The following is a 20,582-nucleotide window of genomic DNA, read 5'->3' as shown; positions in this document are numbered from 1 at the left end:
CACTCCCCCACTCTACCAGCAAAGCACTTTCAATTTTCTCTTCAGTCCTCCTCCAATTCCCTTTTGAAATTCATGATTTGAATCTGCCTCCAGCACACTCTCATGCCTCGCATTCCAGATCCTAACCACTTGCTGCATAAAGAAGGTTTTCCTCATGTTGCCATTGCTCCTTTTGCCAATCACTTTAAACTGGCGTCCTCTGGCTCACGATCCGTGGAACCAATTTCTCTCTCTCTAATCTGTCTCGACCGATCATGGTTTTGAACACTTCCATCACATCTCTCAATCTTCTCGTCCCCAAGAAGTACAACTCCAGCTTCTCTTGCCCATCCATGTAATTGATATAATTGTACTTGATGCTCCAGAGCAGAAAACAAAGGTTGTGAGGAAAGCCACTCCCAATTGCTAACCACTACCGCAAGTTAAAGCCAAGAGAGAACCGGCCCGGCCTTCGCTGTGACAACTTTCAGAGATAGTTTGAAGAGAAAGAAAAACTTGCCTATCGCACCGTTCATGAATGATAAGAGCATTGATTTAGTGATTTATTCACAGTTTTAGCTGCTAATTTTAATGCAGGTAGCAAAGAGGTAAAAATTATTTAAAATGTCCAGACATTGTTTCAGTCAATGTTTCACATGATAAATCAGCCATTGTATTCCAGTGGATTCAGCAAAAGAACTTATCAACTAATCAGTTACAGCAAGGTCTCTGGGCCGAGCTGTGGCGTGAGAAACATATCCAGTAATTTTCCTAAGACTGCGTACGCAGATGCTGAGCTAGGCTTAATAGGCACCAGTCAATCACAAGTAATATCCAATGTTTGATTAATAAATCATCCTCTAAGTACAGACTCCATTTGAACAAACCAGGAGCTGAAAATTAGAAACCAGTGAGAGTAAATGAGGGATTAAACCAGAGTTAAGAGTTCCCTTAAATGTAGGACCGCATGGTCGAGGCCTTGTTCCTGAATGCCTGCATACCTGTATTCTTGAGTCATCTATTTGTTTGTTTATGTTTAAAGTGATTTATTTATGCGTTAATGTTTTATGCTTTTTGCCATGAGTTCGACCCTTTTATGTATTGTTTGATATTTAGTTTCTAAAGTTTTGATTCAGTTCTTAACCAAGTGTATTCAGGTGAATAATTAGCAATAAAATTATATTTTGATACCTCCAATCAACCGGAGTATAGACTCTTATTAGAAGGTAAAATAAGAGCCCCAACAATGACCTTGGGATGTCTCCAACTGCTTTACAACCAATGAAGTACTTTTGAAGTGCAGTCTCTGTTTTAATGTAGAAAATGCAACAACCTATTTGTGAACTGCAGGATCCCATAAACAGCAAGCTAATGGCCAGATAATCTGCTGCTCAGAATGTTGACTGAGGAATAGGCACTGACCCAGGACACGGTACTACCCCCCCTGCTCTTTTTCAAAGTTATGCCATGGCATCTTTTACATCTACCTTATAAGGCAGATGGGATCCCGGTTTGAAGTCTTATCGAACAGACAGGCAGTCCCCCTAGTGCCTGGACTGTGTGCTCAAGTTTCTGGAGTGGAATTTGAAACCCTGACTTTGACTCCCGGGTGAGAGCATGATCCACCCCACTGAATAACAATTTGCACCACCTAGAAAGGACATTGGCCAATGGCTGAGGTATAAGCAATAGGTTTGTGGTGCTGTACTCCAGTAAACAGCAGTAGCTAAAGGAGACACAATATCACAGCTCGGATTCACTTGAATCATATTGCTTCCACTTCACAATTTATAAAGTCCCAATGGTAGCAAACACCTTTTTATTGGGACTTGTTTTTCAGGAGTAATCAGTCTGCATTTTAGAAGCATCACAACTTCTGGCCTGTGATAATACAGGCATAGTGAGAAAGCAAGCGTAACTTCATTACGATTTTAAAAAAAAGAGACAAATTAAAAACTGGTCACATTTACGTCAAACATCAATATTTAGATTTTTATAAAATGAAAGATGCAGCAAATTATTCAAGTATTTCAATATCACAGTAATTCTGATTCCTCTTCACGGTGTCGACATGTCCCTAATTAGTTTTGTCCTATGTGGTGCCAGAGAAATAGCCACAGCCTCAGTTTGCATGCTGGCAAATTAGATTTAATTAGCATAATTCATTCATGTATATTCATCACAAGCTGCAACTAATAAATACTTTGGTCTTAAAGTTGGACTTTTTAAAAAAAGCTTTAGGTGAAAGTCGGTCCTTAAATTTACCTGATTTGCATAGGTATTAATCATACACAGCGGGAAGAGCTGGATACTAGTTGATCCCAGCCGCAGCAACACGGCAAGGCATCTCAGCACCCTCAAACTGAGGGAGTGTTAAAGCTTCCCACTGCTAAACAGTGACCCCCATTGGACAAAGAGAGGGGGTCAGACTCAGTCGGTCAGCTGTGGTGCATTGGGCCGTTCTCTCACCAGGTTCTGGGATCAAGTCTCACCCCAGAGACCTGAACACAAAACCCAGGTTGCCACACCCAACAGCAGTGCTGAAGGAGTGCTGCACTGTCGGGGTGGTGGTGGTGGGGGAATCTTTCTGTCAAGATGTTAAACCGGGTGTGTTGCGTGCAAACGTGCGTCTGTGTGCGTGCATGCCTTGTGCATGCATGTGTGTCTATGCGTGCATGCATGTGCAGCTGCAGTGAGATCTGCCCCCGAGTCAGACGGTGCTTCCAGTTTGACAACGATCAACGCAGTGGGTATAGTTTTGATGAGCGAGTGCAATCAATCAGATAACAGCAAAAGCTAAACATAGCTACTCTTCACTGCTGAACGTGCCGGCTCATTTCAGCAGCAGCAGCCATTCTTTCTGAATCAGACCAGACAGTGGGTGTTGACAAGGATATTAAACTATGCAGGGGCATCATGGCTGAGCACAATGTTTACCTTATCCATGTCCAAACACCATATCAACATCCTGGGGGGGGTTATCATCAACCAGAAACTGATCTGGACGAGCCAAATAAATACGGTAGCCACAAGGGTAGGTCAGTGGCTGGGGTTCTGTACCAAATAACTCCCCTCCTGATTCCCCAAAGTTTGCCCACCATCTACAAGGTTCAAGCCAGGGGTGTAATGGAATAATCTCCACTTGCCTGGATGATAACAACTCCAATAACACTCATCAATCTCAACACCATCCAGGACAAGGTAACCTGATGATTGGCACTTCAGCCACCATCTTAACCATTCATTCCCTATATTGCTGACACGTGGTGGTGGGAATGTGCACCACCTACAAGATGCACTGCAATGACTCACTACCGCTCCTTTGGCTGTAACGTCCAAACCTGTGATCCCAACCACAAGAACAGCAGCAGATATATGGGGTCATAAATTCCCCTCCAAGCCATCAACCATTCTTTTTTTAATTTAGAGTACCTAATTCATTTTTCCCAATTAAATGGCAATTTAGCATCGCCAATTGACCTACCCTGCACATCTTTGGGTTGTGGGGGAGAAACCCACACAAACATGGGGAGAATGTACAATCTCCACACGGACGGTGACCCAGAGCCAGGACCGAACCTGGGACCTCGGCGCCGTGAGGCAGCAATGCTAACCATTGTGCCACCATGCTGCCCGGCCACCAACCATTCTGACTTGGAAATATATCGCCTTTCCTTCACTGTTGCTGAGTCACAATCTTGGAGCTCCCTCCCTAACACCACACGAACTGCAGCAAGTTCAACAAAGCAGCTCACCACCATCTTGTCAAATTAGGGAGGAGCAGTAAATGCTTCTTCACTTGACAGCGGAAGTCATAGGAACCATAGAATACAATATAATACAAGAGGCCATTCAGCCCATCGTGCATGTGCTTGGAAAGAGCTATTTAATCCCACTGCATCTTATTATTTTTAATAGACCTGAAATGCTTTTTTTCTTTTCAAGTCCCCTATACACCTCTGTAAAACTTGAATTTTTGAGACTAATCTTTAGGCACAAATTGTGTTTGTGCTCAATTTGGGCCCATACAGCATCCTGCACATAGACTGGATAGCTAGCTGAGTCCACTGATTGGCCAGTTCTCCTTGGCCTTCTGCTCTGCCGCAGTCGGATTGGTTGCGTTGTTTGGCTCCAAATTGTTGGTCCCCTTGGGGAACACTGTGATTTGGGCTGTCTGCAATAACAGTGCTAGCAGAGCATCAGGTCAAGAAGCTCTCACGGACAAGCAAGGGCGTGTCAACATCGGGGCTGTCCTGGACAGCCTCTCCTACCTATCACCATTTTTGCAGTGAAGGGCTAATGGAAAATGTGGTAGGGGAGTGGGGAGCAAGACAGCTATGGGAACGGATGCCCAAAAAACGATGACTGACATTTACGTGAGGTTTATTCCCTTTTGAAAGCTACTTTGAATAGTTTCCACCAACGCATTCTGATCACAAATACTTGTGCAAAATAGGAACTCTTCTTAGTTTCCACCAGTTACAGACCATCCAGCTACTGAAAACAGCTCATCTTCATTTACTCTTATCAAAAAGGAGTTGGAGCCTTGGCCAATAAATCCCCTTCAGAACTGGAGGAGAATAACTGTAACTGCTACCACTACCCTAACCGAGATCGGGTGCTTTGGCGGTGACCTGGGATGAGGGTGTGAAGAGGTGGGGGCCATGCCACATTTTGCATTTATTAGCAGACCCCCCCAGGAAGCAAATAAGCTATTTAAAATTACAGAATTCAGCAAGAGACAACGAGAATACAAATATTTCCCTAGTAACTCCGAGAATATATTTATATGATAATTGTACATTACACATACCCTTTACAGAGCAGTCAAGCAAAAGACATGTGAAATTTCAATCAAGAGCTGTCGGTGTGTGTGTAACAGCCTCAGGCTTTGATGTGCAGAGGCAGCTGTGAACTGCATTCTCCTATCATTAAATGAGACAGGACGTCAACACAGTTCCACATCAAGTCTGAGGCTGATACCAAAAGCATTCTCTGATTTTTGACAAAGTGAAGCCTTCACTTTCTTCTTTTTTTCCCCCTTTTCCCATCCGGATGGCTCCGGTTACTGGTGGAATGACAGCATCCCTCTCCCAGTTATCTGCTGTGGCTCAACACAGAGCACTCTCGCCTTTAAGTCCTATTGGGTGAAGAGCATGGAGAGTTCTCCCTTCCGCCATGTCAACCACCATCGCTAAAACAGTTTACCTGTTCATTTCAACATTACTGATTGCAGGATCCTCCTGTGTGCAAGTTAGCCGCCACATTCCCTTCATTATAACATGTAGCTACACTTCAAAAGTACTTATTTGGCCGTGAAACAGTTTGGGTTATCCTGACATTGCAAAAGGTTCTTTCTCTGTTATCTCACACAAGATTTTTCTTTATAGGTGAACTCTGGCTATGAGTAATGGTGGGTTATTTGAATGTTATTCAACTTGTCTACTATTGAGACCAGTGAACTCCAGCAAACCTCCCCCCTCGCAAGCTCAGGGATACTGAGACCAATTGCCGTGTCTTTACTGCCAACACCAGCCAAATAGCCTCGCTGTGGGGTGCATTGTCACATGCTGCAATTTCCAATGGGTTTCAACTAAGGTTACATGAGGAGAATGCATCCAATCTGCCAGCACTATGGTAACAATGCATCTAACTGGATAATGCAATATAAAGTACATCTTACAGTTTTGTGTGTGTGGGGAGGGGAGAGGCTGAACAGGATACATGCTGGTTGCGCCAGCTCCTCCAAGATCATGTTCATTCTTCCCACCAATATACTCGTCCCTATCATAGACTCTACCCACTGAATTATTCAACTCCCAAACTCTCCCCTAACAGATATCAAATTTGCAATTTGACCTTTTTATGTTCCTGTCTTGGAAAGTGCGATCCCGATGTTACTGCACAAAATAAGAGTTATTGGTGTCTTGGGTAACATGAATGAATGCAAACAGAGGATTGGTTAGCTAAAGGGAAACTAAGAGCATGGTAAAGTGGGTCATTTTCAGGTTGGCAAGATGTAATCAGTTGAGTATCACAGGGGTGCTGCGATTTCAGTGATTTACAATCTACACCAATGATTTGAGTGAAGGAACCAACTGCATGATAGCTAACTTTGCTGACAACACAACAATACAGATAGTAAATTGCCAAGAGGAGGTAAAGGGTTTACAAAGGGATATAGACAGTTTAAATCAGTGAGCAAATCTTAGGCAGATGGCATATAAAGTGTGAACTTGTCAAATTTGGCAGAAAGAATAGAAAAGCAGCAAATTCTTTCCAGGGAGAACTGCAGAACTCTGAGGTACAGGGAGATCTGGGTGTCCTGTTACATGAATCATAAAACATTAGTTTGCAGGTACAGCAAGTGATTAGGAAGGATAATGGAATGTTGGTGTTTATTAAGAGGAATGGAGTCTGAAAGTAGGGAAGTTATTGCACAACTTTACAGGACCTTAGTTCGACTACATCTGAAGCGCTGTGTACAGTCTTAGTCTCTTAAGAAAGAATATAATTGCATCTCATGCAGTTCAGATAAGGTTCACTTAGTGATTCGTGGGAGGAAGGGGTTACATATGAGGAAAGGCTGAGCAGGTTTGTCCCATACCCATTGGAACTTAGAACAATTGATTGGATTGGATTTGTTTATTGTCAGGTGTACCAAGATACAGTGAAAAGTATTTTTCTGCGAGCAGTTCAACAGATCATTAAGTACATGAAAGAAACTAAAATAAAAAGAAAATACATAATAGGGCAACACAAGGTATACATTGTAACTACATAGACAGCAGCATCGGGTGAAGCATATAGGGGTGTAGTGTTAATCAGGTCAGTCCAGAAGAAGGTCGTTTAGGAGTCTGGTGACAGTGGGGAAGAAGCTGTTTTTGAGTCTGTTTGTGCGTGTTCTCAGATTTTTGTATTTCCTGAAGAGTGAGTAAGCCGGGTGGGAGGGGTCTTTGATTATGCTGCCCGCTTTCCCCAGGCAGCAGGAGGTGCAGATGGAGTCAATGGGTGGGAGGCAGGTTTGTGTGATGGACTGGGCTGTGTTCACGACTCTCTGAAGTTTCTTGCGGTCTTGGGCCGTGCAGTTGCCATACCAGGCTGTGATGCAGCCAGATAGGATGCTTTCTATGGTGTATCTATAAAAGTTGCTAAGAGCCAGTGTGGACATGCCGAATTTCCTTAGTTTCCTGAGGAAGTGTAGGCGCTTTGTGCTTTCTTGGTGGCAGTGTCAACTTGGGTGGACCAGGACAGATTTTTGGAGATGTGACCCCCTAGGAATTTGAAGCTGCTAACCATCTCCACCTCGGCCCCGTTGATGCTGACAGGGGTGTGTACAGTACTTTGCTTCCTGAAGTCAATGACCAGCTCTTTAGTTTTGCTGGCATTGAAAGATAGACTGTTGTCGCTGCACCACTCCATTAGGTTCTCTATCTCCCTTCTGTATTCTGACTCGTCGTTATTCGAGATCCGGTCCACTATGGTCATATCGCCAGAAAACGTGTAGATGGAATTGGAACCAAATTTTGCCACGCAGTCGTGTGTGTACAGGGAGTGTAGTAGGGGACTAAGTATGCAGCCATGTGGGGCCACTGTATTGAGTATTATTGTGGAAGTGCTGTTGTTTATTCTTACTGATTGTGGTCTGTGGGTCAGAAAGTCGATGATCCAGTTGCAGAGGGAGAAGCCAAGTCCTAGATTTTGGAGCTTTGATATGAGCTTGGCTGGGATCATGGTGTTGAAGGCGTAGTTGTAGTCAATAAATAGGAGTCTGACGTAGGAGTCCTTGTTGTTGAGATGCTCTAGGGATGAGTGTAGGGCCAGGGAGATTACATCTGCTGTGGACCGTTTGCGGCGGTATGCGAATTGCAGTGGATCAAGGCGTTTTGGGAGTATGGAGTTGAGCTTCATGACCAATGAGAGGTGATCTTATTGAAACATAAAGGGACTCGACAGTGTGGATGCAGGAAGCCTGTTCCACCTTGTGGGGCAGTCTAGAAATAGGGTACACAGTTTCAAAATAAAGGGTCTCCCACATATAAACGGAGATGAGAATTTGTTCCTCTCAGATTGTCATTGGTCTGTAGGATCCTCCTCCCAGAGGATAATGGAGGCTGACTCATTGAATACTTTCACGGTTGAGTTTGACAGCCTTTGGATTGACAAGGGAGTCCAGGATTATGGGGGTTAGAGAGGAAAGTTGAGAGGAGTTCACAGCCAGATTAGCCATCATCATATGGAATGTCAGAGCAGGCTTAAGGGTTGAATGGCCTACTCCTGCTCTTAATTCTTGTGATGTTCCATGTGGTGCTGTGCAACAGTCTTCCCAGACACACTGGGTTCTGCTCTACAATACAGAGAGCCGAGGTCTATTGGGTCCAAACACCCAGGACTGGCTCTTGACAAATAATCCCATAGCAGCGCTGTAGATGTTGAGTTTGCGATGGCATGGGGCCATTTACACCTCGGAATGAGGGACACCATGCAATAGGCTACCCGTAAAATAACATTAATCCCTGAGCTCAGCAGGCTGTATTCTTAAGATTTATAATTTTTAACTCAGAATCCGGTGTCTTGCTTTCTATTTCTGCAGGGTCATTGTTCAACAAACTCAGATCATCATTCACAGAGGGAAGAGACAAGTAAAGATACTTACCCAAGACAGCACAGACCAGAGGGCGTGAGGGGATGTTCTTCTCCGCAGCCTTCTTCCGATGTCTCATGGGCTAGAAAGTAATTTAAAAGTTAACAGACCGTATTTAGGCAACATGAAGAGAACATCAGTCCATTTTTGAGAGGTCAACTTCACCTCCTGGCTCAACCCCTTCGCACATGGAACACTGGAATACTGTTATTGCAATACTTGTGAACTCCAATCAAAATAAACATCTTTTAAGAAGTTGAAGACTGACAGAGAAAGTAATAATCAACCAAAAAACAAAGCAGGCCCATGATATCTCAGAGCGTATTAGCAGGATGAGTGGGGATCAGTAGTCAGGACTCCGATGACGTCCAGCAGTACTCATTCTAGATTTACCTTCTGGTTCTCTCTCAAAATCTTGATCGACTTGCAGAGATTTCCCTGTTCCCTGCTCTTGCTCCCAGCTTTTCCATTAGAACATAGAACATAGAACAGTACAGCACAGAACAGGCCCTTCAGCCCTCAATGTTGTGCCGAGCCATGATCACCCTACTCAAACCCACATATCCACCCTATACCCGTAACCCAACCCCCCCCCTTAACCTTACTTTTATTAGGACACTACGGGTAATTTAGCATGGCCAATCCACCTAACCCGCACATCTTTGGACTGTGGGAGGAAACCGGAGCACCCGGAGGAAACCCACGCACACAGGGGGAGGACGTGCAGACTCCACACAGACAATGACCCAGCCGGGAATCGAACCTGGGAACCTGGAGCTGTGAAGCATTTATGCTAACCACCATGCTACCCTGCTGCCCCGTAAGTGAGGAAAACGCCCCACAAGGAATGGAAGAGTGTTGGGACCTGTCATCCAGTGATCAATCCAGGGTTTAGTCAATATCAACTGCATATTACTGTCCTGGATAAAGTTTATGTAGCTTCTCAACTTACTTGTGGACAAGATGCCACACAGCGCCAGGGGCCTGCCGCACAGCGCCAGGAAGCTGCTGCCTCACAGCACCAGACAGCATGGCTCAAATCCCACCTCGAGTCACTGTCTGTGCGGAGTCTACAGGTTCTCACGTGTTTGCGTGAGTTTCTTCCGGGTGCTCCGGTTTCCTCCCGCAGTCTAAAGATGTGCAGGTTAGGTGGATTGGCCATCTAAATTGTCCCTTAGTGTCCAAACATTAGGTGGGGTTACTGGGTTACGGGGATAGGGTGGGAGCAGGTAGGGTGCTCTTTTAGAGGGTTGGTGCACACGTGATGGGCCAAATAGCCTCCTTCTGCACTGGAGTGATTTTATGATTCTAATACAGCACTAATTTAGCCATGGGATAGCAGTTAACAAGGGTTCATCCAATTTTGGTTCTGATGTCCATTGTTTGGAAAGTGTGAGAGAGTTTTACTCTGTATCTAACCCCGTGCTGTACATGTCCTGGGAGTGTTTGATTTGGACAGTGTAGAGGGAGCTTTACTCTGTATCTAACCCCGTGCTGTACCTGTCCTGGGAGTGTTTGATGGGGACAGTGTAGAGGGAGCTTTACTCTGTATCTAACCCCGTGCTGTACCTGTCCTGGGAGTGTTTGATGGGGACAGTGTAGAGGGAGCTTTACTCTGTATCTAACCCCGTGCTGTAACTGTCCTGGGAGTGTTTGATGGGAAAACAATGTCCTACAGCAAAATATATTCCTTAACCCACATTAATGAGTGGACAAAGTGAGTCAAAGAAGACATACTAATCCCCAGGATGGGTTGCACTCGTCATGTTCAAGGTTAATATCACTACTCAGTAACTTGAGCTGAAGTACCATCTCTAATGACACTGCAAAAGAGAAGCCAACTCTGAAATAATAGCAGTTCGGAGCACAGTTGCTTCACAGCGGCAGGGACCCGGGTTCGATTCCCGGCTTGGGTCACTGTCTGTGCGGAGTCTGCACGTTCTCCCCGTGTCTGCGTGGGTTTCCTCTGGGTGCTCCGGTTTCCTCCCACAAGTCCCGAAAGACGTGTTTGTTAGGTGAATTAATTCTGAATTCTCCCTCTGTGTACCCGAACAGGCGCCAGAGTGTGGCGACTAGGGGATTTTCACAGTGTCTTCACTGCAATGCTAATGCAAGCCTACTTGTGACACTAATTAAGATTATTATTAGAAAGTTCAGGAAATACAGATCAGACAACAACCGAAAATGAAGGGACAGGTTAGCATTTCAGATGGGACTCCACATACGCACTATTTCCAGTCAGGACTGAATTTCACTTCATTTGTACGCTGACTTGTACTTGATGAATTCTTTTCAGGTTCCTTGGAAAGTCTAGCCATTAAAGAACTATGGCAGCGATGCTGGGAATTTCTACAGTGGGGAATTATTCACCCAGCATCTCACCTCAATACTCACCATTCTGTGCAAGTTAACCCGGAAGTTCATGTTGTCGTCATGCAGGAAGGCATTCGCGTATTGGTCCTGAAATGGAACAAACCAGAAAGAGTGTAAATCATTGGCTTACAGAGCAAATGTCACTGCAGCAGTGAGGTCAAGGCTGTGGCATATTGTTGGGAGCACATGAGATGAAACCCTACCGAATCCACCCTGAACCTGTCCTGGGAGTGTTTGATGGGGACAGTGTAGAGGGAGCTTTACTCTGTATCTAACCCCGTGCTGTACCTGTCCTGGGAGTGTTTGATGGGGACAATGTAGATGGAGCTTTACTCTGTATCTAACCCCGTGCTGTACCTGTCCTGGGAGTGTTTGATGGGGACAGTGTAGATGGAGCTTTACTCTGTATCTAACCCCGTGCTGTACCTGCCCTGGGAGTGTTTGACAGGGACAGTGTACAGGGAGCTTTACTCTGTATCTAACCCCGTGCTGTACCTGTCCTGGGAGTGTTTGATGAGGACAGTGTAGATGGAGCTTTACTCTGTATCTAACCCCGTGCTGTACCTGCCCTGGGAGTGTTTGACAGGGACAGTGTACAGGGAGCTTTACTCTGTATCTAACCCCGTGCTGTACCTGTCCTGGGAGTGTTTGATGGGGACAGTGTAGAGTGAGGTTTATTCTGTATCTAACCCCGCGCTGTACCTGTCCTGGGAGTGTTTGACAGGGACAGTGTAGAGGGAGCTTTACTCTGTATCTCGCCCCGTGCTGTACCTGTCCTGGATGTGTTTGATGGGGACAGTGTAGGGGGAGCTTTCCTCTGTATCTACCCTGCGCCGCACCTGTCCTGGGAGTGTTTGACAGGGACAATATACAGGATGTTCTATTCTGTATCTAATCCGATGGCACCTGCCCAAGGAGTTTTGAATAGGCTACTGTTACAAGTGTTACAAGAACTCAAAATAATGTGGGAACGCAGGTGGTACAGGTATTTTGTATTTACCTCTGCGATACAGGTAAGGATGATCAGACAGAGTTTGGCACTGTTCAACCGATGCTCATCTGAAAGAAGAATTCATGGAATAGATAAGAGAATTACAAGTGGCGTCAATGAGACATTGATTATCGACCGTGAATAAGATAACCTATCTGTCCCACCAACTTCCGAGATCTCGAATGTGACTTCAGAAGGGAGTAATGGAGAAGGGGAGGGTAATACCAGACAGGTTTCTGCTCCTGATCAATACCGGTGACCGATGCTGAAAACTACATGAGTGCAGACAAAGGAGAGAACAGGTGTAGACACAGTTGTAATGCATTCCACAGCTCAAGTTTAATACTCAAAGCCCACGATCACGCAAAGAGAGAAAGGACTTGTATTTCTGTGGCGTCTTTCGCAGCCTCAGATAATCTGAAAGTGCTTTTCAACCAATTAAATCTTTTTTTGAAGTGTGGTCAGTGCTGTATTATAGAAAGCGGGAAGGCCAACATGTGCACAGAAAGCTCCCATGAACAGCAGTGAGAGACTGACTGGATCATCTGCTTTCAGTGGCAATGGTTAAGGGATGGACTGGGGCATCGGATCGACTCTCCAAGCTCAGCATCGAATATTGCCACTGGGCCATTTCCTTCACCCGGGGGGGGCCACAAGGAGCCTCAATTTAAAGTCACAGCTGAAAGACGGCACCTCTGACAGAGTGGAGATCCTTTAATACTGCAGACAGAATGACATGCTCCAGGGTTGTGTGAAGGCATGGCCAACTGAACCAAGCTGGTGCCTTAATGGGCACCGATGGCGAGGGATTGCACGGCTGGCAGCGCCTAAGGAACCAGTAGCCTAGTACGTGAATCGGTGCATTCACAGCGAACGGAAGAATGAGGGTTGGAAACTGATTTTTTATTTTTTAAATCACTTTACAATTGCAACTACCATTTTTTCAGAGCAGTCATTGCTGGCTGCAGATGAGGAGCTCCGAGCAGCACTTACAATACATGTCACTTAAGAGGATACTGCACAGAAACTGGCTGCACTCCAGCAGGATGAAAGCATAAAAACACAATAACAAGGGAAAACTGAGTCACCAGCACAGAATTGCTTATTGTCCTTTACAGCATTTAGAATAATGTGGCACTTCAACAGACTCACCCTTGCCCTTTCACAAGGCTGGATATGCATTGAGAGCTCACAGGGAGATAATAACAAAAGCTCATTTATATTGGAGAGCTGGCAATGGTAAAGTGTTAAATCCACAGGCTTTATTCAAGAACAGGGAGGCACTCAAACTGAGGCAATCGCAAGGATTAACAGAGAATTAGATCAACACTCAAAGAACAGAAATATCAAAAGCTGGCAGGGAAAAGACTTGGTGGGGAGCTAGCCTGGGCACAAAGAGTCAAATGGGCTCCCTTCTGTGCCGTGATTTATATCTGCATACCAGGAATCAGGGATTCTGATATATCACACAAAAGGCATGAAGAGCAATGTAAATGTTTGAAGTATAACATAGCGAATATGGTTACAAAGCTGCACTGTCTCAGAGATAGCACAGAAAACAATAAAAGGCACCAGGAAGCCATGCGGCCCCTGAGGTCTGCCCCGCCATTCAGTCATGGTCGACCTTCTACCTCATCACCACTTTCCTATCATAAACCCCCCCACCCCTCCCCATATTCCCCAATTCCCTCCTTGCACAAAAGTCTATCAATCGCTGCCTTCCAAAGATTCACAGGCCTCTCTGTGAAGAAATGTCTCCTCAACTCGATCATAAACGGCTGTGACTTTGATTCCTGGTTCTGGATTCTCCAACCAAGGAGGCAACAGCCTCTCAGAATCTAACCCAATCAAAAGAAGGGCAAAATGAAGAAGCAAAAAAAAAATCCATCAAATGTTTTCAGTGATTCTGAGGGCTGAAGCCCGGAAAATCTGAGGATGATTTACAGACTTTTGGGACAGATTTTCAGTTCGCGATCGGCAACAGGGAGTGCGGCGACACAGGCGAATAATCCAGATGGAGTCAGGAAACCCAATTCTCTCCAGAGAGATCAGGTTTCACGATTTTCCCCACTCGCCAGCAACGTCACAGTGGATTATAATAGATCATAACATTAACAGGCCTGCACCCCACATGATCCACCCTCAGTAAATATTCATACATCGCCGAAGTGGCGTTATGTCGGTGAAGTGCACAACAGCTTTTTAAAAATGAGAAACAGTCACGGGGATCCCTCCGGGGGCTAAGTCGAGTCCCCATAGAGAGAGGGACATACCTGGGCAGTGCCCTGGTCTTCCCCCTGGCACAGGTTAACACTGCCAGATTGGAAGTGCCAGTGCCGGGGTGGCCCTAATGGAAGCCTGGGAGGGATGGGCGGGGGGAGAAGACAGAGAGAGAATGAGAACAGGTAGTGAGGGGAAAGTCACAGGCACGGACAGATGCGGTCACTGAGGGTGGGGGAATGCCGGTGATCCGGAGAGGAGGGTGGGGGGTGGCTGATTAACACTTCAGTTCTGATCGGGGTGCCAGGAGAGAGCAGGATTCCAGCTCTATCCAGCCCCCGCCAGAACGACAGCGTAAAACACGCTCACTTGGTTTTTTTTTCATATAAAAGAGGCTCAAAATCTGGAGTGAAAGTTCATCTACGCAGCCGGAGAGCTACACGACGGTTTTCAGTCGGAGCCTGACACTAAAGAAATATGGTAGGATACAAAACAGGTTTGACGGCCACATGCACAGTCTAAGCTACGAGTGCACTGCTCACTATTTTAAGGCCTGTCCTGCTAGGTGGTCTCATTATCAAACTAGCTTGCCCAACACACAGTTAGCAGCAGGCCAGCTACCTTCGAGGTGAACAGGGCTGTGAGTTGTCTCGTCTTAAAGGGACCCACCACCATCTAAAATTCTTTAAATGCTACCTCCTGGTTCCTCACAGTTCCATGTTAACATTATGGACTATCCGTGACCAATGCTCGCCTCTGCCTCCCTGCTCTGGATTGCTGAAATTCCCCCTTTCTAAGGCTAGCATCTGACGACACAAGTGGCCTAAAATTGAAATCCCCCATGTCAGGAAGCTGTCCAGGGAGATCCAGCAAGGTTCCCGCTGTTTCCCAGTCGCATACAGTTGTGACCAGAGGCCAGTTTGGAGTGCGAATTATGCACGGCTGCTCTGTCACCCAGTTTGTGTTGGGCTGCAATACCGTTTTATTATCCGTTCATATGATGGGCACCACTCCTGGCAGAGCCACCATGCACTGCTGTACGCAAAATCCCCTCGAGCACCGACTGAGCAGCTTTTGTTTGTGTGGTGCCAGTCTACCAACAAAGCTATTGGATTGGGAGTTGCAGGATTTGATCCACAGAAGTACAGTGGACACCTGAAATTGTCTCTCCCAAAAGACTGGATTCTGGAGGTCAATTAAAAATGACAAGATGGGAGAGATGTTTGCTGGACAAAGGTGTCAAGAGGTGTGGACCAAAGGTAGGTAAATAGCGTTTGGGTACAGATCGGCCATGATATCATTGAATGGCAGAATAGATCAAAGCATTTCTACCAGACACTGGTATTAAATAGGTTCCAAACTCTTTTAGTTTGGTCATAACTTGCTTTCCTTACCTTTCGTATCCTGCATGACAATGGAGCAATACTTGAGGAAAGTGATGAGGAGATTACTGGTGTGCAGGTTGGGATCCAATGGAAGTTCTGAAGAATTCATTACTGCACCGGAAAGAGACAGAGATAAATTAAATGAAACACAATTCTACTTTAATGGCCAGGGCTGTCTGCAGACTGTACCAAGTCACACGATTGCAGTCAGCGCAGTATCTTGCGCCGCAATATCTGAATTTCACAGGAAAAGTGGTCATTCAGTCCAATCAATACGTGTGGGGTGTTCCTGCTCCACTTGACCCTGCTCACATCCTTCCTCATCTAACTCAGCATGATCCTCTATTCCCATCTCCCTCATAAGCTTCTCATTAATTGCATCTTAACTATTCACCTCAACCACTCCCTGAGGCAATGAGCTCCACATGCTTCCCACTCTCTGGATAAAGTTTCTTCTTAATTCTCTGCTTGTGAAGGAACAAAATCCCAGTCCTAATTGTAGAATCCAACGAAGAGACTCACAGAAATGCACGGTAGGATTAAAAATAAGTCTGGTTTATTGAGGTGCACACAACTAACTCTCCTTACACCCAGGTCGGGGTTTTATACAATGAGGTTTCCCTCGTAAACTCGGCCCCATTTAACTGGGGGAGTTCACAATGTGGTGGTCACGGGGAAACGGATGGTGCATAGTCCGTGACTTCAGAGGTGGTCATAACACTCGCCCACCCACTCCCGCCAAGGTCCGGAGAGATGTCCATCGGCTGTGGAGGAGGCCCAGTCATCCTTTTGTAGATGGGGTTGGCCTTCTAGTGTCGACAGAGCAGGGCGGTGAGGTGTGTACCACGCTGGCGACCGTTGTTTGCGTGTGCGGCCGCTGAGGAGGGAGAGGCCGCTCCGGGGAACACGGGCAGAGGCAGGCAGAGCGGGAGCAGGGCAGAGGAGGAGGCCGGGACTGGAGGGCGGCCTGAAGCTGAGGCCTGGGCAGCCACACGAGAGGATACAGGATGAAGGCGATGTGGACATAAAGGAAGATTATGATCAACCAAACAAATTTTCTAGACGCTAAGTAGTTTCAAACAAAGTGATACACAGGAACGCACAGTAGGAGAAAATTAACTCAGGTTTATTTAGGTACACACAACTAACTCTCCTCACCCGGAAGGGACACCATCCCTGACCTGCACCCAGGCCGGGGGTTTTATACAATGAGGTTCTCCCTTGTTAAGGGGAAACCCCGCCCCGTTTTGCCAGGGGAGTTCATACTCTGTGGTGGTCACGGGGAAACGGATGGAATACAGTCCGTCACTTTCGAGGAGGTCATAACACTAATCTAGCTTCCTCTTCCTGGGACGTCCATATTCATAAAAATACACACATGATCCTGAGGGGTACTGACAGGGTGGATGTGGAGGAGATGTTTCCTCCAGTGGGACAACCTAGAGCGAGGGATCACTGATTAAAAATAAGGGTCACCCATTTAAGACGGAGATGAAACAAAGCTTTTTCTCTCAGAGTGACATGAGTCTTTGGAACTCACTTCCGGAAAAGGTGTTAGAAGCCAATGGCAGAGGTGGAGAGATTATTGTTAAGCAAAGGGGTGAAAGGTTATCAGGGGTAGGCAGGATGCAAATTTGAAGTTACTATCAGATCAAACATGACCTTATTAAATGGCGGAGCAGGTTCAAGGGACTGAATGGTCTACCCCTGATCCTCGTTCATATTCGTTACATCGAATTGTGGAATGTAGTAGCACAGGAGGCCATTCAGCCCATCATGCCGATGCCAGCCCACTCCTCTCAGTATCACTCTCCCTGCTCTTTCCCCGTAGTCCTGCAAATGTTTCCTTTTCAAGTATTAATCCAGCTCCCTTCTTACAGTCACTTCCACTGAAGCTGCTTCCACTGCCCTTTCAGGCAGCATGTTCCAGATCACAGACTGCTGCTTAAGAAAAATTCTCATTTCCTCCAGACTTTGATCTTAAATCTGTGTCCTCTGGTCACCGAGTCTCCTGCCAATGGAAACAGTTCATTTTGCCTTTTTCTAAACTTCAGCTATGCAAACAGCCAATGTCAGAATCAAAAGAGTGTGAGACTCGCTAGACAATCTGGATAACACTGGGGATCTGGTCAGGTAATATTTGCAGAACTTTCCCTTAAGGGGTTGAGTTGTTTAGAGAGCAGAGCAGTGCAGAATGGAAGTAACTGGATGGATGGGTTGGATGGATCCTTGTTTTGGTATATGCAGATATACATTCAAACTGCTGGTGAGGGGCTTTTGGGAGCAGGTATTTTGTGTAGAGGCGCAGTTCACAGTGACACCATGGAAACAGTGCTGTGCTGTTCGGTTACATGATGGAATCGTCATTCAACATAACACGATGTCTCCAAATCTGTACCAGGAAATGAAACTTGGCCACCAATAACTCCGATCAAAACAACTTGGGATGTTTGCCCTCCTGCTCAGGTGGGTCACTGACAACCCCAGGGTTTTGCCAAACAGTATTCACCCAGTTGAGCTTCTCTGCCAAGACACAAGCAGAATTGCCAAAACTGGCTTGATGGCTTGCTGGATGGGGCAGTGGGTTTTGTAAAAACTATTTCACAGGATGTGGGGATCACTGGTTAGGCCAGCATTTGTTAGCCATCCCCAATTGGAGTTGAGAACGTGAGTGTCCTTCTTGAACCGCTGCAACATACACATAGACAGACAGACACACAGACAGACCACACAGAGACACAGACAGACACAGAGACAGACCACAAAGACAGACCACACAGACACACACACACAGACAGACCACACAGACAGACCACACAGACAGACCACACAGACAGACCACACAGACAGACCACACAGACAGACCACACAGACAGGCCACACAGACAGACCACACAGACACACACACAGACAGGCCACACAGACAGACCACACAGACACACACACACAGACAGACCACACAGACAGACCACACAGACAGACCACACAGACAGACCACACAGACACGCACACACAGACAGACCACACAGACAGACCACACAGACAGACCAGACAGACCACACAGACACACACACACAGACCACACAGACAGACCACACAGACACACGCACACAGACAGACCACACAGACACACACACACAGACAGACCAGACAGACCACACCGACAGACCACACAGACACACGCACACAGACAGACCACACAGACACACACACACAGACAGACCACACAGACAGACCACACAGACCACACAGACAGACCACACAGACAGACCACACAGACAGACCACACAGACACACACCACAGACAGACACAGAGACAGACCACACAGACAGACCACACAGACAGACCACACAGACACACACACACAGACCACACAGACAGACACACACAGACAGACCACACAGACAGACCACACAGACAGGCCACACAGACAGGCCACACAGACAGGCCACACAGACAGGCCACAGAGACAGACCACACAGACACACACACACACACAGACAGACCACACAGACAGACCACACAGACAGACCACACAGACAGGCCACACAGACAGGCCACACAGACAGACCACACAGACACACGCACACAGACAGACCACACAGACAGGCCACACAGACAGGCCACACAGACAGGCCACACAGACAGGCCACACAGACAGGCCACACAGACAGGCCACACAGACAGGCCACAGAGACAGACCACACAGACACACACACACACACAGACAGACCACACAGACACACACACACAGACAGACCACACAGACACAGACACGCACACACAGACAGACCACACAGACAGACCACACAGACAGACCACACAGACAGACCACACAGACAGACCACACAGACAGACACAGAGACAGACCACACAGACACACACACACAGACACACCACCTTCAAGAAAGAAGGGGAGCAGTTACAGAAGTAAGTAAATAATTTCAGGAAGACTTGCCGTCTGACGAAGGAGACAGGTTTCCCAAAGGCGTGGTCGGAGTTGTAGGCAGTGTTGGTGTTGTTGGAATACTAACCAACCCCATGTCTGGGTGGCTCTGAGTTTAATAAAAAAAAACAACATTGCAATTAGAGACTTTATCCCAAATACAAGTAAATCCCTGCTTTACCAAACGAGTTCATTCCGTGAAAACGGATTTTCCTTAAAACCGAAAAATATGTAGTTCACCCGTAGAATTATCGTAAAATAATCAGAGAACAGTGAGACGGTCAAACAAAAAAGATGAATTTATTTCACAGTGCAGGATCAGAGATAAAAATGATGAGGAATCAGCAAACGATTAAGTATAAAGTAATTCCCGGGAGGGAACGTTTCAGGTGGGCAGCACGGTAGCACAGTGGGTAGCATTGTTGCTTCACAGCGGTCCACGGTTCGATTCCTGGGCTTGGGCCACTGACTTTGCTGAATCTGCACGTTCTCCCCATGTCTGCGTGGGTTTCCTCCGGGTGCTCCGGTTTCCTCCCACAAGTCCAGAAAGGCGTGGTGTAAGGTGAAATGGACATTCTGAATTCTCCCTCTGTGACCCAAACAGGCGCCAGAATGTGGCGACTAGGGGATTTTCACAGTAACTTCATTGCACTGTTAATGTAAGCCTACTTGTGACAATAAAGATTAAGGCTTTTCTAGTACACTGGCATTACGTAAATTCAGGATTTACCTGTACATATCAAAGAATCTTTACAATAACAATTACTAACCTTTTAACAATGTAATTTCCAAACATGTTTTTCTTTTAATTGATGGTATTTATTTGTCAAAATCTGAGGCTGTGTAAGGTTCAAGGACATCTCCCTTCACTAGTGAGACCCTGGGCTAACCTGCTGTTCACTGGACAGCTGAGCGACCATTTACAGCCTATTTGGTTATGAATGGTAGCTGCACTGACATTCAAAACTAATCTCTCTCCTTTCCTTGCTATCCAAATAAATAAATGGGGGCTGGAAATGAAAGTGGAAAATTGGCTCCACAAG

At 46.3% G+C, this 20,582-nt stretch overlaps 1 protein-coding gene across 1 annotated transcript in view; it reads right to left on the bottom strand.

The window, feature by feature from the left end:
- armh3 (armadillo like helical domain containing 3) overlaps nucleotides 1-20,582 on the bottom strand; it is a 174,433-nt gene that overhangs the window by 91,472 nt on the left and 62,379 nt on the right. The window contains exons 14-18 of the mRNA XM_038821510.1: nucleotides 19,552-19,648; nucleotides 15,602-15,703; nucleotides 11,997-12,055; nucleotides 11,018-11,083; nucleotides 8,636-8,705 (exon numbers count right to left, since the gene is read on the bottom strand). Coding sequence (XP_038677438.1) covers nucleotides 8,636-8,705; nucleotides 11,018-11,083; nucleotides 11,997-12,055; nucleotides 15,602-15,703; nucleotides 19,552-19,648 — 394 coding nt within the window. The remainder of the gene's footprint in view (nucleotides 1-8,635; nucleotides 8,706-11,017; nucleotides 11,084-11,996; nucleotides 12,056-15,601; nucleotides 15,704-19,551; nucleotides 19,649-20,582) is intronic.

This window comes from Scyliorhinus canicula, chromosome 16, assembly GCF_902713615.1.
Source record: "Scyliorhinus canicula chromosome 16, sScyCan1.1, whole genome shotgun sequence".
NCBI lineage: Eukaryota > Metazoa > Chordata > Chondrichthyes > Carcharhiniformes > Scyliorhinidae > Scyliorhinus > Scyliorhinus canicula.
Note: the sequence above shows the minus strand (reverse complement) of the source record. Positions and strands in the feature narration are given on the sequence as shown.